Source organism: Orbicella faveolata, unplaced genomic scaffold (genome assembly GCF_042242905.1).
Source record: "Orbicella faveolata isolate gen_17 unplaced genomic scaffold, um_ofav_v1 contig_2, whole genome shotgun sequence".
Lineage (NCBI taxonomy): Eukaryota > Metazoa > Cnidaria > Anthozoa > Scleractinia > Merulinidae > Orbicella > Orbicella faveolata.
The window spans coordinates 31,616,317-31,633,332 of NW_028301547.1; the positions used below are offsets into that span (position 1 = coordinate 31,616,317).

A 17,016-nucleotide genomic window follows, 5' to 3' on the forward strand; every position below is an offset into this window, starting at 1 on the left:
TTAAGTTTAAACTGTTTGTTGTAATAAAATATTACTATTCTTTATTACAGTGGAAATATGAAATGTTTGATTGTTCCATGTTGTCCCTTTAGGCTGGATTGTGACATCTGCATTGGAGGGCCGGTAGCACTGACATGGCACATATTTTGTGTGCAACGAAGATCTCTAGAATTACTAGCTTCCTTCATGTTTATAAGCAATGTCCAACATTTCTTGCACACTGATAATCTTTTCTCGTGGTTTTCCGAGTTGCCTTCCTCTTTCTTGTTCAATTTGGTCGATTTTGCGCCACTGATCAAAGAAAACAGGTTTGACTCCTGTTAAAAGGTAGAGAAAAAAGTGAAGAGTTACAAAAAACTTCGAAGTATTCAGAAATACATTGTTAGCATTCCATGCATTTTTCCTTCCTTTTCATTGGCCGAGAGCCCACCACGTGACTTGCAAATAATTGCCTAAAAATAATGTTCTGCTAATGCGTAGTGCCCTCTAAATGTGTTTTGTTTCAAATAATATTCTGCTCATGCGTAATTGAACCACGTTCTCGGGTGAAAAAAAGGCAGATCGCCCCCTGAGCTTTCAGAAAGTGATTTAAATATGAAAACAAACTTGGTAATCGAATGATTTTAACAACGATTTAATTGACCTCGGTTGTCTCAAAATATGGTGATTTTTCAGTGTCTCGCAGATCAATTATTTGATGTGCTCGCCACTGACAAATCACGATATTTTGCGATAACCGAGGTCAATAACTGTTATATACTGATGGATGTAGGCGGCATTTTCACCCACGCGTGGGTCTGATACGAGCTCTCAAATTCGTCTGCTAAGACCCACGTAAGATGTATGTCTTCGTTCCGTTTACAAGTTCAGTTTTTCAAAATTGTTGAAGTCGGAAAACACGATATAAAATCCTGAAATACAGTTATCACTAGTAACTTCTAGCCAGACCTACCTCTTGAGTGTAATAAGCTTCTTATAACCTCAAATCCTTTGGTCTGACTCTTTATCTTTATTTCACCTTCATAAGGAGGGAAATAATATTACTGGAAACTAGGCCAGGAGAAAGAGCAAGATTTTCCAGCCTCAGTGAAAACTTTGCATCGTCAACTACTTTCCTTCAGTCAATGTCACTACGAAAACGAATAACAACTAAAATTCAAAAGAAAAAATGTCCACCTAGATAACGAATAAAAGTAAACAAGGATGGCGCAGTGGTGAGAGTGCTCGCCTCCCACCAATGTGGCTCGGGTTCAATTCCGGCCCGGTGCCATGTGTGGGTTGAGTTTGTTCTTGGTTCTCGCCTTTCTCCGAGGGTTTTTCTCCGGGTTCTCCGGTTTTCCTCCTTGCACAAAAACCAACGCTTCAAATTCCAATTCGACCGGGATAAAGAACCCGCATGAAAACCAGCTAGGGCTGATGTGGTTTCCTCTCTAAACATTGTGATTTATTTATTTACTTTATTTTAGCACACAAAAATTAATACACTCCTTCTAATTTCACCATCGCAGACGTACGAGCTCCCGAGGTCAAAATCTATATTCGCCTTACGCTTGTTCATATATTCCCTATAACGTTTGGTAGGAGAATTTTATTTTCAATCAGTGCATTTTCCCGCACAATAATCCTCCAAGCTTTTCCTGCGCGGCTTAAAACTGGTCGCTGAACTTATCGAAAAGTAACGGAAACTAAGCGATTTGTATTGATCATGAAGGCCCCCCACCAGATTTTAAATCTTGTACAACGAGTTGTCCAGTATGGAAAGCATCGTTCATTGTTGTGGCTATAACTCCTACTGGACCATTTTTCACCCAGCCACTGCAGTACAGACCTGCGGGGAACAAACAAAGCCAGCTTGAGTTAGCTTTATGAAAAATCTGACCGTTCATAAATAAACGTTAAACGATGCCAGCTGAGCTTACAGCCCAATTACAAGCTCGATCACCTCCTTTGCTACCCTTGTCATTGAAGAGAGACACAAAGGAGGCAAAGGAGAGAGAGCTAGCCTGGGATCAAGGTTGCTTAAAGCCCAGGACATTTACAAAAGTGGGAGTAATCGACGACAGATGAAAATTGGCTACCAAGAAACGACATTTACATGTGACCTCTTCTCTGATCTGTAATTTGCAGACTTATTCATTGGCTATTTCTATTTGAAGTGCAGTATTGATCTGTGTGCTAGGTTCGATTTCCACCGCTCTCTCGCTCGAGTCCGATCTCCCGTCCTCCAGGAGAAGACAGGACAAAGAGGAGATGACGGAGGAGTAGTTTTCTGTCTACTTTTAGAATAAATCTACGAAGCGTTCTATCATGAATGCCATTCTCTGATTGGCTACGCTACTCACTATCTATTCTGTTGTAGAGAGTGAGTAGCGCGCTGGTGTGCACTTGTTAACAATATGACGGCCGCTTCCTTGCGTTATAGAAGTGTCTGTGAACGGGATTTAGATAAAGCTTTGGACGACTAAAAGATTTATCATAAAATAATTAGATTATTCGCTCTCGATTTCTATCGCGTGATATTACGCGTTCATAGAAATCGTAAGCTCATAGCCTAATTGTTAACTCTAGCAAACAGTAATGTTGAGTGGAGTCTAAATGTATATCACTGTCATCCGCCAGATGTCGACGTTTCTTACCTGAGTCATTTACTCTTCCATTTTCGTTCGGGATAACACCTCTTTTCATATCAAAGGGAGCGTGACTCATTGGAATGCTCTTGTATCCAATGCTACGAAACACCTGTGAGAATTCACATCATGGAAGTAATTATTGACTGCAGACCTGCTCAAAAAACGCACTGGCACACGTAATTGAGCTTTGAATCGTCTAAGAACGATTGATGTACTTTTACTTGTAATATCTGACCTACTAACACAGACGTTCTTTTGATCTGTCACAGAATCGTTTCTCCCAGGGAGCAATGTTGCATTGCATACTAAATTATCAAAAGCCAAGAAACATTTTCTAAAAGACTATGTCGGCAACACTAAATATATGTGGAGGCGCGGTGGTCGCATGTTTAGTGAGCTCGTCTCAGGATCGACTGGTGCGGGTTCGAGCCCTGGCTGGGGACATTTTGTTGTGTTCTTGGGCTAGAGTTACTCTCACAGTGCCTCTCTCCACCCAGGCATATAAATGGGTAACTGCGAATTCAGTCCTGGGGGTAACCCTGCAATGGACTAGCACCTCATCCAAGGAGAGAAGAAATACTCCTAAACGTTTCATGCTCATGAAACCGGAGATAAACGCCGGCCTGATGGGCCACTTGGCTCATATGCGGACTCAAACACTTAATACATGGGTTATTTTTCACTAGACTGAGTCTGAAAATCAACAACTGATGAAATTGTCTAGACCAGCCATCAAATCCTAAGAACTAACGAGACAAGACGCGTATGTGGCAAATCCATATTTTGAGAATACGACTCAACTGCAGGTATAGAACACTCACCAGACCGCAAGGTACACCCTCATATACACCAGTGCCATGAGCTTGGACTGATCCATTACTCTGTTGCGACGAGAAAACACAATAACACCCCATGAGTAAGAGCAATTTGCACAGTTGTGACAACTCTGAGGCAGTGGCAAAGTAAGTCCACAAAATTCTCTTTAGTTTCAATGGGCGATGAGCCTATGAGACCGCTGGGTCTGCATGAAAATGATCAACTACCGCCCGGTTAGCTCAGTTGGTAGAACGCCAGACTGCTGTGCGGGAGGTCAAGGGGTTGAGCCCTCAGGCCTTAAAATAACTGAGGAGAATGTGCTACCTTTGTAATTACATCTGCAAATGGTTGGACGTTCAAGTCTTCTCAGATACGGACTACACCCCGTAAGCCCCGTCTCCTGCATGTGCAGTCTTACATGGTTAACAGGGGACGTTAAAGAACCCACTCACTTATCGCAAAGAGTAGGGTGGGTTGCTGCCCCATCTCTGTTCTCATTACGTGCTCATTAGACCCCAAAGGACGTCAGCAACATACGTAGCAGATTGAAGAAGTCTTGTTAATTAGCGTTTTTTGTTGGGATTTAATTATCCTACCAAAAGACGCTAATTATCAACATTTTACTACTTCTGGATAATTATGTTTCTTAAGTTTATCCTCCTGCTCACGTGTTAGTGAAAACCAGCCCTACAACAAACAGTCAAACAAATTGCTCATGATAAAGCTGAAATTACAATGTAGTGTGACAGAAAATATGTCACATAGAAAGTAACAATCTCTCTTCCAACGAGTTCGCACTTATGATCCAGAGTAATTGTTATACACACCAGAAGTAGGATCAATATATTAAGTACAAACAGAAGCATATCACCTATAATAGGTGATATGCTTCTGGCACAAAGTAATTGTAAAAACCTGGTACAATATGTTTCATTTTGTTTCATTAAATCAACAAAAGATATATTTAAATATACATACCTCTACTAAATTATTGATTTCTAATCTAACTCCAGATAGTTTTTCTCCACCTGGCATGGGAAGAAACTCTACAGGACTCCTTTGAAATTTTAGACTCCATTTTCTAATTGCAGCATTCAGTGAAGTGCTCTCATCTCTTGTAAAATAAAACGTAAAGAATATCTAGATCAGAATATTTATACAAAAAAGATCTTTAAAACAGTTATTTTATAACAATCAGTTATACAGTTAGCAAAAAAAGGTTTGTGTCCACTGTTTCAAAACTTCTTATACGTGACAATGTTACATGTACCACCTTCCGCAGGTGATGAGGCGATTCAGTATCAATAGCACAGTCAGTTCTTATTACCAACTCTTGTCTCCATGTGTAAATATTCTTTACTGTTAGTTTCTTCAGCTTCATAGTTCAGTAATTCTCTACTGTCAAGCCAACAGGTGATTATGTAACAGAGAGAATCATAAGAAGGGAAGGATGGGGGTATTGTAGGCTGTGGTGCAGCTGGACATGTCACAAAATGCTGGTGTTAAGACTGTCTGTGACGCAGGCTAGAGACACTGGAGTTTGCAATATTGCAGTATCAGACTGTTCTTACTAGTTTAACTATAAATTGCCACCCTTATATTTCACCTAATCCTTTACCCTCACAACAATGCAGCCAGCAGCTAAGCATGCAGACAACCTATATACCAAGTGTTTCTCTGCCTTATTTCAACATTTGCTGAATTTTTACGGTATAATGGTGTTCACCGTGCCCTCCCCTTGATGTCCCCATCTTTGCAAAAATTTTGGCAGTATTGCAATGTTCAGCACCCCTGGTTTGCCTCCCAGTAAAGCAGTTCTTAAACTTACAATGCCGTCTTGCACATCAGTTCAGTAAGTCTTTTCCTTGGTCTTGGAATATCTTTAATTAATACAAAAAAGTAAAATACAACTTACATGGATTGCCAGGAAAATGGATAACAGATAGTTCTAGGCAATACTGAATAAGCACAACAAGTGTTGACTTCAAATCCCTTGAAAATATGTGTCATATGTCATATGTCATATGTCAGCCTGCAAAGAAACTTTTTGGTAAATTTTGACATGTCAATTGCCTGGTAAAGGCTAGGGGGCTGGCTGCCATTTGTAGCCACCATTATGAGCAGACAGGAACTGACACATATAGAATGTAATAAAATAAATGTTTCTTAGCCAGCAGAGCTGTTATTAAGTCTCAAGTCATGAACCTGTTGCCTTGATCTTCTCACTTATAACAAACTTGGGTCTTTGTTGGTGAATTATATCAACAGAAATGTTCTATTGTCACTTCAAGAGCCCTTCACGTACACTCAGCCGTGAGTTTCATAGCTTACAGTCCTAAATGACAGCCTGAACAGTAGTCTAAAAAGATGTATAAACCTACTAGGAAGCTTTTCTTGTGTTGTTCTGAAGTCGTCAGGGTCAAACACAGCTTTACAGCCCTCTAACTTGGTCATTTCCCTTAACTCCTTAATAGTAAATGACACCTTTAAAGAGAGGACAATACTCAATAATTATACATAATTTGTTAATTAAGACAGCTTCAGAATGCAAAGGAAGATCAACTGATCCCTTTGTAAGCAAGATGATAATCAGTCCATGATATAACTTCCTTCAAAAGTGAAATCAACTGGGTTCTCCAAACCAGGAGTCCAACCTGTGAGGGATGGTGGCTCAGGGGACGAGATTCCTTTTGGGGGTTAAAAAGATACGGTTTGGTACCTCTTAGTGTGTTCAGGCTCAAAAGGTCTACAGCAGGAGCTTTCACAGTACCTTTTAGCGTATTGAGCTGAAATAACTAAAGGTAGAGTCAGTTAATATGTTGTTTAAGAATAATTCTTAAACAACATATTTACTTATGCTACCTGTAGTACCTTACCCTCTTAGAGTTGAGAAAAATTCCACACCATGCCCACAATACAGGATCTTGGTACCCCTTGGGGGCTCTTTCCAAAATTTCCGACGAGCACCACAGTCCTTTTATATGGGAGTGCCCCCCAGGATCAGTGGGTTAAGGCTTGACTCTTGTTGGGATCATTAAATAATTTTTTATTTTGGGTGACACATCTTCTGAATTCTGCCCATTCTAGTACATTTACAATTGGCGTCATTTCTTTCCAAGTCAATCCTTTTATTCAAGAGAGCAACTGGCAAAAATCACAAATTAATATCTCGCCACAAAATTCATTCCTTTATAATAATTTGGAAAACAAACTGAGTAATACTATTTAATTAGTAATTACACCAAGTGGATGGAGTACATTATTCAGGGAGCAATCAGGCAAGTAGTTTTATTAATACTTCAAGTTTGAACTGTAATGTTTTCACCTGTAATGGTCCTCGTCTGCCAACAATATAAACTGTCTGGACACAGCTTTTCCTAAGTGCTTCCAAAGCATGCTCACAGATGTCTGTTTTCTACAAATACAGTCGAAACACAGCTGGCAAAATCTTGTAGATCAGGTATGCTTAACTTTAGATTAGAAAAAAAATTAAACAAGCTGACATAAAGACTAAGGTCCAGATATGCAACCAAACCCCACTACTGGTTTGATTGTCCAGATACACTTTTGGCCTTGACAAACTTGATTGTCAAAGCTTAGCTACATGCACACCAACGTAAAAAGTACAAAATCAGGACGGCATAACTTTAGAGAGTGACAGAAATCATGCCTAGTTTTGTAGGCATAGACATTCAATTACCATTTAAGTTCTTCTCAGGCCAATTTTCTAACTGCTAACAACCCTCATTTTTGAAAGGTTAATGTTGTGTTCTTAGGCAAGAAACTTTTCATAGTGGCTTTCTTTGCTGAGGTGTATCTTTTAATGGATACCAGTAAATTTACTGCTGGGAGGAGGTAACCCTGTGATGAACTAGCCTCCCATTTAGGGAGGGTAGAAATACTCCTTCTAGTAACTTAATGGAATGGAAACTGGAGATATGTGCCATCATGAGGAGGCATAACGCTCAACTCAGACTTTATTAGTGTTACAATAGCCTGACACTCTCTTTTCGTAGCAAATGGTTTGAAGCCAGAAGTATATGTATGTGTCAGTAGTTTGTATGGTGTGATCGTCTGGGTGAGGGTAAGTCTGAAAAGAACTGGGCTGTTGTTTTGCAACCTGAGCAGAAGTCACTTGACTCTCAAGATGACTTCTGCTCAATGTCGAAACATCAGTCATCAACAGCAGTTATTTTCAGAACTACCCTCACTAAGTTAATCATACTATTTGAACTGTCTTTTCAGTTCAAAAATCTGGCAGTTATAGTGTCTCTACCTATATCCACTTCAGCATATATGACTTTTGTACAGTAATATTAAGCTGACTAACAATGAATGAAAAAACAAAATTTATTCCACACACATGCTGTAAGTAGAAATAATACACTCAGATTAAATGTAGAAATATTGATAAAAATCACCTCCAATAGTTCTATCGGGCTGAGCAGAATCCTTGCAACATCAAGAGCTACATTTCCTTGTCCCAGTATGACAGCAGCCTCTGTACTCAAGTCTGGCTCTAGCTGAAAGGCAATTTTACACAGGACATTTGAGATGGCATTGTTCCCTCCAATTTCCTTTCTCAGCCCCCTCCTTTGCAACCAATATCTATTTTACTTCCCTGAAAGCCTTTCCCTCTACTACCACACCCATTATTTAATAATGTTCTTCTTAGTTTTTGAGCTAAACTGGTCATAAGAAGTCGCATCACTATTTAATCAAGAGCATGAAAAAAAAAAAAAATGAAATGTTCATTCCAAGAATTCATCTTGATTTGAGTCACAATGTTTGTGTATTTTGGTACTTTAAACTTCGCCTTTTCTCCATCAAATTAGGATAAAACACTTAAATTTCTTGATATCTGAATACAAGACAGGGCTGTCATTAAGTTTTGAGTCACCTGTAGCCTCGTTCTCCACACCCATAGCAAACTTGTTACTTTGTGGTTGAATTCTATCAACCACAGGCAATTTCATCCATAGTAGCATCAAGGGAAAATCAAGCATACTCAGCTGTAACCGGTGTTATGGGTTACGGCCCTTTATGACAGCCCTGCAAGATGATCAATGACAGAAAGAAAGCTATTTGACAGTGGATTGGCTGTACATACAACTGTATACACTAGATGATTCTTGAAATACTACCTATCATTATGATCTGGAGTGTTTTAACTTACAGTAGTTCACATTCCTTTGCTTGTAGAGAAATCTTATACTACAAGTAAATTACATAATTATCTATAAACAAAGTTATACTATTTTTACGCATACATGAGAATTAGAAGGAAGTCCATTATACCACTCCACAAATGCTCTTGCTGAATACACTCCTTGCAAATCCTGTTCAAGTAAAGTTGAAAACTTTGCAGTTGAGCATATAACAGACTTAATTCAATGCAATGAATTTGCTATTATGACACAAACAGTTGGAGGGAAGGTATTTAGAACAGGTTGAGGAAATCAAGGGATTGCTTTTTAATGTCTTAACAGAAAGCTGCAAGGTACAGGAAATATTGGGGGAAAAAAGCATCAATTATATTAACTCATGTGGATTAGCAACAAGGAAGAAAACTGAAGGCAAAAAAAAACAAGAAAATGAATCATGCAAATTCCAGTTCTATCTGATCCTAAGGCAGATAATCTCCTCAAATACAAAAAATAACAGAATCAAAATTATGCATGTCAACAGAATTGAGGATGAAATAGGAAAGTATTGAAACTTGGTTGGATATGTACTGATGGATGGATCGTAAGATGGATTGTTGGATGGATTGATGGACAGGTGGACTGACGGACTGACCAACACAACAACACTATGAGTTTTAATTAATATACAAAGAGAATGATTAGTTGTTACCTCACCAGGAATTCCAAAGGTTTTGTCATCTTCTGCCCCATAACACTGCAAAGAAAAGGAATGGTTCAAGCAGTGTGAGAAATATTGGCCAAATCAATAATTTTTAAGATTACATTCAAAAGGCATGTTATATCACATTTTGATTTTATTACTGAATAATTTTTCCTGTGAGTTAAACTAAAGGTTCAACCTTTGGCTATTGTTTTCCTTATTTAATTAAAAATTTAAATGAATTTCAAATTTACTACAAATAAGATATTAATTATTATACACACTAGCTAGAAAATCGTTTTTCAAATTAAAGCGAATGAATAGTCAGAGGCACTATGACAGTGTCTTGCCCAAGAACACAACACAGTGATCCTGGCCAGGACACCATGAGCCTGGACTGTTCAAACTGAAGTCTAACTCACTAACAATTAGGCCACAGAGCTTCTGTCAATCTGATACCCCTCAGATGCACTATAGCTGGTGTCATTCAATAAGAAAAGTTGAACTGCAAACTTATTAACACACAGTTTTTCTGCTTACCAAGACAACAGCATCATAAGCTTTTAACAACTCTGCCACATTCACATCTTCTCCAACATTCACATTTCCAATAAAAGAGCACCTGTCAGACAGTGCTGTCGTTGTGAACTGGTTAATGCAATTCTGTTTGACAAAGACAAGAAACCTCTCTATTAAAAGATTCTTAGAACTAAGGATTGCATGTACATCAGCTGCTTTGCACAGAGTTGAATACGAATTTCTAATCAGATTGTTTAGTTAAAAAAATCAAGTGAGTATAGTAAACAAAAAACAGATTTCTCAATTAAAAAATCATTTTTCCCAATAGATTTCAAATAACTGTTAGAATGACTGAATATTTTACTTGTTCTGTTAGTTTGACTTTTCATCCCAGAGTCTAGAGATGCCAACGTGAAAAAAAAATTAAATCTGGGAGACCAGGAAAATGGAGTGAAACTAAATGAAACACATGGATTTTTCTTTACACCCACCAGATTGGTCTAATTATCCTGGTGAAAACAGATTCTACGTACTTGCAGTGTGTCTGTTCAGTAATAGATCACAGATGATATGAGAATGTGATACGAACAAAAAAGTGGCACACACGCCTTTAGTTGATTGTGTCACTGATGTTGTTACCACATCTTGATGTCTTCCGTGCATGATCTCTTTCTAAATAGATACATGGCAACATGGAATTTACCTGTTTGTCCTCCAATGGATTATAGGTAAGTACCACTCAAAATGCAGGAATAATAAATTTTGACTTTTATAACATCTGGTACAATATCTTTACTGCAGCAATTTTGCTGAATTATTTTGAAGTGCTATAAATAGTTGCCAAAGCCAAGGGTAAATTTAAATCAATGCTTGAAGTTTTAATTAATTATTTGAACTTTTCCAGGTCTATTAACACTTGGCTGTCTTACTTTAGTTTCTGGATGATCAGGGGCAATTCCAAATCTTGCCAAGCCAAATGGAACTGGAAGACGTTCATAAACATCAACAAGAGCTTCATCATGGGACTGCAAATTAATGTAAAGAACAAGATTCACTTTCTTTCTTTGCATTATAAAAGATGTGCGTGGATTTCACTTCTTTTGGAAATATACGGCTCCAGAGAGAGAAAGGGACGGGGAGCAGACATCTAAATTTAACACCTTTGTAACTTTTTCTCCCAATTCCACCCTTTCTGTAGTGGTTGCAGCCCCTTTGGTGCTTTCCTGTTGCAAAATACAATAGGGCAATGTCCCATAATAATTTCCCTTATTTCTATCAGTTCTTGTCACCCTTAGGAAATCCAATTTGGAAATCCACTTCCCACCCTCTCTTCTGTAGCCCCCCCGTAACGTTTATGCACCCTTACCCCTAGACCTCTCCCCCTGCCCCCACTCCACTGAAGAAATATATTCGTCATTTGAAGCCTCCGTTTGCGGGGTGGGGGAGGGGGTGAGAGGAGGGAACAATTTCTCTCTGTAATTTAAATACACACCTTTAAAATTTGTTGTGCGGTGTAAAACCCTGCAGGGCCGCTGCCCACAATTCCTACATGCGGCTTCTCTGTTTGATTTGCACCACAAGAAACCGAGAACCATCTGAGATAAGACCAGCTTCTATGGCCAGCTTGCACAGAACATTTGATAGCTTTCCGATGGACTACGGACCGCCGGAGAGTAATCCACATATCTTCTTAAAATATGACTTCAACATAAATCGTATTGATCCATACAAATAGGAAAATATGAAGTTCAGTTATGAAAAAGTACCAAATCTGCAAGGCGTCAACCCAAGGAGTCGAGAAGAACGAAAGGAGAGATATCTAGAATCGAGAGGTATTGGTAAAGAGTCGAGCCCGCGATGCACATCTGATTATTGGTAGAAGCCCTGGTAGAAGCATATGTGTCGTGTAAGATAGTCACGTAACTCCAAGATGGCGGAAGCAAGTGGAGGGGAGAGCAGTTCTTTTGCTGGTCCATCGACGTCGGATGATAAAGGCGATGACGTTGCTAGCTCAGAATCCCAAAAGGAAAAGCCCACTTGTATTTTGTGCCTCGGTATGGCTGGATCTGGAAAGACTACGTTTGTACAGGTACATTTTGAATCTCTTGTCAAACCGAGTTTATCGCACGTGCGTGCTGCATGCTGAAGACACGTTTGATCACCTTGCACGGGGGCCTTGAAGACAGACGCTTCTCCAGATCCTAAAAATAATCTGTAAATGAGTTACGCTTATCACACCAGAATTGAGAACGATTAGACATTTAAGTTAATTGCTTAGTTTTTCTTAGTCGATTTTTCCCGTCTCGGTGAGAAATAATCCTGGAGAAACACTCGTCCTTTTGCCAATAAACTAGTCATTAGTTTGAGTGATGATCAGTGTGTTTACAATACTGTAGTGGAGTAGCATCCCATCCAGGAGGCAGGAGAAATACTCCTAGTCGCTTCAAGGTATTGTTTTGATTTAGGATCAAAGAGGTTATTTATTACTCGATCGATTACAGCAGGCCTTCGAGTCTCGGGTTTCCTTACCTCCTGCTCTGCCTCACTAGACCAGCGACGTTGTAATTTTGCATCCTGTCCCTTCCTCCCAGGGTGTGATTTTCTTTTTAAAAAACAATATTTCAGCCCAAATGTGTGTCTTTATTGATTGATATGAAATCATGCTACCGAAACCAGAAATAAGCGCCAGACTGATGGGCCACTTGGCCCGTATGCAGACCTTGTTTTATCTTGAAATAACTAAACTTTTTCACCGGGTTGATGTTGCAACCTTGTAACCATGTTAATGATAATGTTATGCAAAATGTCTTGTTCAAACATGAGTAAAACCTTTCATTTCAAATGACCTCTTTTCAGAGACTCACAGCACACTTGTATGCCAGGAAAGAGACACCTTATGTGGTAAACCTTGATCCAGCTGTTAAGGAGGTGCCATATCCTGTAAACATTGACATCAGAGATTCTGTCAATTATAAGGAAGTCATGAAACAGTACAAACTGGGTCCGAATGGGGGAATTGTAACATCTCTGAATCTGTTTGCAACACGATTTGATCAGGTCATGAGCTTCTTGGACAAGAAACGTTCATCTGATTTCAAGTTAGTACCTAAACATCATTGTATGTTAATATTCAGAGTATGTTCTCTGCATTACTCTTGTGGGAGGCGCAGTGGCCTTATGATTAGTGTTCTTAACTTCAAATCGAGTGGTCTGGGTTTGAGCTTGGCCAGGGACATTGTGTTGTGTTTTTATACTCTCACTCCACCCAGGTGTATAAATGTGTACTGGCAAATTTAATGCTGGGGGTAACCTTTTGATGTACTAACATTCCATCCACTAAGGAGGGAGAAGAAATACTACTAGTCACTTCATGCTACAGAATTTAACTGGAGATATTAGCTCTGGTCTGATGGGCCATTTACCGGCAGTCTGACACATGCATACAGAAAAACAGTAGCTTGGTCTTACTTTTTTTACCAATTTAAGTTGCTGTAGCATTGTTGTTTAGGGGACAACAGTCTGACTTGTTGCCAGAGTAGACAGTATACAAATGTACAACAAACATTATAAATGTGCTTACTCTATTTCAGGTTTGCTATTTTTGACACACCAGGTCAGATAGAGGTGTTCACATGGTCTGCATCAGGAGCCATAATAACTGAAGCACTGGCATCTTCCTTTGCAACAGTCATAGTGTACATAATTGACACAGCCAGGAGCACAAGTCCTGTCACATTCATGTCAAACATGCTGTATGCATGCAGTATTCTCTACAAGACCAAGTTACCTTTTATAGTTGTTCTGAACAAGGTAATCCCCATTGGATGCAATCCTTATGCCTTATAACATCAATTCTATTAAAAGTTATCATACCACTGCTCTGCCAGATGAAGTAGTACAAAAAAAAAAAACAGCAGGCAATTTCACAACTTTTCAAGGAAATCCAGCTTCATTGAGGTAGTATGCCCGGGGGGGGGGGGGGTACTTTGGGAATTTCTGGGTGGGGATGTCCCGCTGGGACCCTGGAACCCTTAGCCTATACCAGAGCTAGTTCAGCTGAATTTTGCTACCCTATACTAGAGTAAACTCCCGAAATCCCCCCATCTATCGACACTGTTGAGGCTGATTTGCAAACATTTAAACTTGCCGATTTGATTTTTTTATATTTTTGAGTGACAATTCCTGGTTTCCTTAGTCCAGATAAAATCTTCAGCCAACCAGTCAGTTTTGTGAAAAATGATACCCATTCTAGACCCAAACGCTCTGATTTATATACCCTATCCTAGAGTAAACTGCTTGAAAACCATACCCTTCACAGTGGCACATACCTATATAGCCCATATATGGCTGTGCCCCCCCCCCCCCCCCCCCCCGGGGCAGTATGATAAAGTACTTATTGACCAGGTTAGGTTGGGCCAGATATGAAAATATTTGGCACTTGGTCATTTTGCATGGACCTGGATGGGCTCTTTCTGTAAACCATAATCTTGAGCAAAATACTTTCCTGTTCAGCTATCCTGCTCTGTCAATAAGCTCATAATTATATTGCTTAGGTTCACAAATACACTTTTAACATGCAGTAGCTAAATATTGTGTTGTGCACATTGCATGCCTTTGAAGCTATGTGATAACATGGTTCTATCAGCTGACAGTTTGCAAGGTTTGTTGCTCATCTATTATTCTTGCTAGCAGTCCCTGGGTGAATGTCTTCAGAGCAGATGAAAACCAGGAATTAGCAGTGCAATATTGTGTATAGTGTCCCCTATTAGTTTTTTTAAGCTAAATACTATTGACACTTTAATAAAGTCTTTCATTCATTCTTTCATTCATTCATTCTTTACCAATGCACAATAATTTTTGATCTATAAACAAATAAATGTTCTGTCATATTTTCAGACTGATATAGTTGATCATAACTTTGCTGTTGAGTGGATGCAGGATTTTGAAGTTTTTGAGGAGGCATTGTCTCAAGACACAACTTACATGTCCAGTTTGACAAGGTCAATGAGTCTGGTTCTTGATGAGTTCTACCAGAATCTGCGAACAGTGGGTGTGTCATCTATGACGGGGGCTGGCTTTGACGAGCTCTTAAAGGCAGTTGATGATGCTGTTGTCGAATTTGAGACCCAATACAAACCAGGTAAACTAATTTGTGATGCTATACACGAGTATCCAAGAAATATTTTTGTCCATTTTGCATCATGCATTGGAAATTGGAGATGAGTGCTGGCCTAATAAGGTACACGGCTTGAACACAAATTTAACTGTACATGCACCTTTGTCGGTAGATGCGCTTACACGGTTCAAAGTCAGGTCAATCAAATTGCAAACAGGTGTGGCTGCTTTCTACCTTCAATCGTTTTGGTGTTAAATTTGAAATTAAAGTAATTAAGGGCCGTGTACTTTGACACCTGGATGGTTTCATTGGTAACAAGGCAGAGCTCAGAGTTAATAGAATCATTATCTGAACAAGACCCATTGGCATGCCTGATTTTCTGATAGAGCTTCTGTTACTCTTTCCTGTAGAATACGAAAGACTGAAGAAAGACAAAGAAGAAAAAGCGAAAAAAGAAAAAGATGATCAGCTGAAGAAGTTGAAGAAAGATCTGGGTCAAGGAAAGCCTGTTGCCATGGAAACGGCTCAAAGTGGTGCCCAGACCTTTGAGTCCGTGCATGCAACTCCCTTCCACATCTCGTTTGGTGCGGATTTAGACAGTGACGATGAGGAGGAAAGAGATGAAGACTGGGACGAGGAGGAAATGAAAGAGCATGAATCGTTCAAGAGATTCTTAGAGAAGGAGAAACAAAAGGGACAGGCTACTAAAAAGGAAGAAAGTGGATAGTTTTTAAGTTAAATGAACTACAAACGTCGTGCATAAATGGTGGAAAGAGTGTACCATTATGTAGCCAATTTACGTATAAATACACTTGTACTCGTAGAACAATGAATTCTAGACGCTATAATTTAGACTGTTTTATTTTACGTGATTCCATTTCATATAAACTGCCTTAGACTCATATTAAAACGCTAAACAATGGACACATTTGCTTGAACGATACAAGAGAAATTCCCCGGGCAGGAATTCAAAGAGGAATGCAGACGGTTAGATAAGATGGAAAATTTTAGTGATTTTTCATTATGGAGCGTAGATAATATAGGCAAAGCATTCCGGCCATGGGCTAATGCCTGGAATATTTAAAATGGCGGTTAAAAAGAGCTGTTTGATGATATATTAAGTTATGCGAGGAGTTAAACGTCACGTTCAAATCGGAAAAAACTCCCGATTTAATAAGTTACTCAGATAAAAGGAAACGTGACAATAAATGAGAGACGAGCGAACAAGATTGCGATGGATTTCTGAATGACGAATGTCAGATTTTTATTAGCTACACGTGAGAGTCGTCAGACAGCTCTCGTTATTTACCAAGTTGAAGACAAGTTTAGTGTTTTGTATTGCACCGACGGAGCAAAGCAGTTTTCATTTGAAACTGAAAATAACAGCTCATCAATGTTAGTATTGCATCCTTTCTCCTCCTTTCTGTCGTGTCTCTGAAGTTTTATCGTTCAATGAACTAAAAATAACTCCTTGACCCAAGTCCATCATTTAATCTTCTTACTACGTTAAGAAGCGGAAAGTGTAGGTTAAGAAATTATTTGCCTTCAATGCAGACGTGCTGTCAAAACACATTCCTTTCATGGTTATGGCAAACGAGGAAACATTTTATAAATATTAATGCATCAATCAGGCCACTTTGCCCCAAACTCTAAACGTTACGACCGTTTGCTGTACGATGTGCCTTCTTCTCCACTGTAAATACACAAATAAACTTTATTTCCTCCCAAATTTACAGAGTAACATTTCTGCTAAATTCTTCGAGTTACCTAATGTTACAAACAATGATAATAATGAAAGAAAACATACAACAAAGCGGCAATATTACGGGCAACAGTTTCAGGGCAAAATATGCGGAAGGGTGTTGAAATCCTCATTTTGCATCCTTCATTGTGCAACTGTTATCACTGCTTTTCTTTTGGTCGGTTTATACTTCCTGCTTTTTGAAGCAACTGAGGAAGTTAAACATTTTAAGCTTCCCGTGCTTTGTTTCAGCCATGAAACATGACAGACAATGTCTTGTCGCCCTCTCTGCAGCTAAAGGGGTTTTTTTTGTCCATAATATTCGCGTAAGATTCAAGATGCTATTT

The 17,016-nt window shown here is 39.2% G+C and overlaps 2 protein-coding genes across 3 annotated transcripts; one reads left to right on the forward strand and one right to left on the reverse strand.

Annotated features, from left to right (window-relative positions):
- Positions 1 to 11,619, reverse strand: LOC110051540 (NADPH:adrenodoxin oxidoreductase, mitochondrial-like). 2 transcript variants are annotated; one of them, XM_020757577.2, is made up of 15 exons: positions 11,305 to 11,619; positions 10,742 to 10,837; positions 9,834 to 9,956; positions 9,303 to 9,347; positions 8,717 to 8,785; positions 7,868 to 7,969; positions 6,772 to 6,861; positions 5,828 to 5,930; positions 5,275 to 5,326; positions 4,425 to 4,560; positions 3,452 to 3,511; positions 2,637 to 2,739; positions 1,721 to 1,828; positions 953 to 1,018; positions 1 to 317 (listed from the first exon to the last, which is right to left on the reverse strand). In XM_020757577.2, the coding sequence occupies exons 1-15, from the start codon at positions 11,494 to 11,496 to the stop codon at positions 175 to 177; spliced, it is 1,488 nt and encodes a 495-aa protein (XP_020613236.2). In that variant the 5' UTR covers positions 11,497 to 11,619; the 3' UTR covers positions 1 to 174. The 2 variants fall into 2 exon arrangements, with proteins under 2 accessions (XP_020613236.2, XP_089144804.1); XM_089288678.1 differs by lacking the exon at positions 1 to 317 and having other exon boundaries at positions 997 to 1,130.
- An 83-nt stretch (positions 11,620 to 11,702) lies between these two features.
- Positions 11,703 to 16,657, forward strand: LOC110051541 (GPN-loop GTPase 1-like). Its single transcript, XM_020757578.2, has 5 exons — positions 11,703 to 11,901; positions 12,669 to 12,910; positions 13,403 to 13,622; positions 14,709 to 14,952; positions 15,339 to 16,657. The coding sequence occupies exons 1-5, from the start codon at positions 11,743 to 11,745 to the stop codon at positions 15,653 to 15,655; spliced, it is 1,182 nt and encodes a 393-aa protein (XP_020613237.2). The 5' UTR covers positions 11,703 to 11,742; the 3' UTR covers positions 15,656 to 16,657.
- Positions 16,658 to 17,016: the final 359 nt, after the last annotated feature.

What these genes read in the sequence shown, in the direction of transcription:
- LOC110051541 (XM_020757578.2), top strand. Translation starts at nt 11,743, where the DNA reads ATGGCGGAAGCAAGTGGAGGGGAGAGCAGTTCTTTTGCTGGTCCATCG. An exon ending in AAACGTTCATCTGATTTCAA is followed by an intron (nt 12,911 to 13,402) that starts GTTAGTACCTAA and finishes ACTCTATTTCAG; the next exon opens with GTTTGCTATTTTTGACACAC. An exon ending in TGAGACCCAATACAAACCAG is followed by an intron (nt 14,953 to 15,338) that starts GTAAACTAATTT and finishes TCTTTCCTGTAG; the next exon opens with AATACGAAAGACTGAAGAAA.
- LOC110051540 (XM_020757577.2), bottom strand. Translation starts at nt 11,496, where the DNA reads ATGTGGATTACTCTCCGGCGGTCCGTAGTCCATCGGAAAGCTATCAAA. An exon ending in CCGCACAACAAATTTTAAAG is followed by an intron (nt 10,838 to 11,304) that starts GTGTGTATTTAA and finishes ATTAATTTGCAG; the next exon opens with TCCCATGATGAAGCTCTTGT. An exon ending in AACACAAGAAAAGCTTCCTA is followed by an intron (nt 5,327 to 5,827) that starts GTAGGTTTATAC and finishes TATTAATTAAAG; the next exon opens with ATATTCCAAGACCAAGGAAA.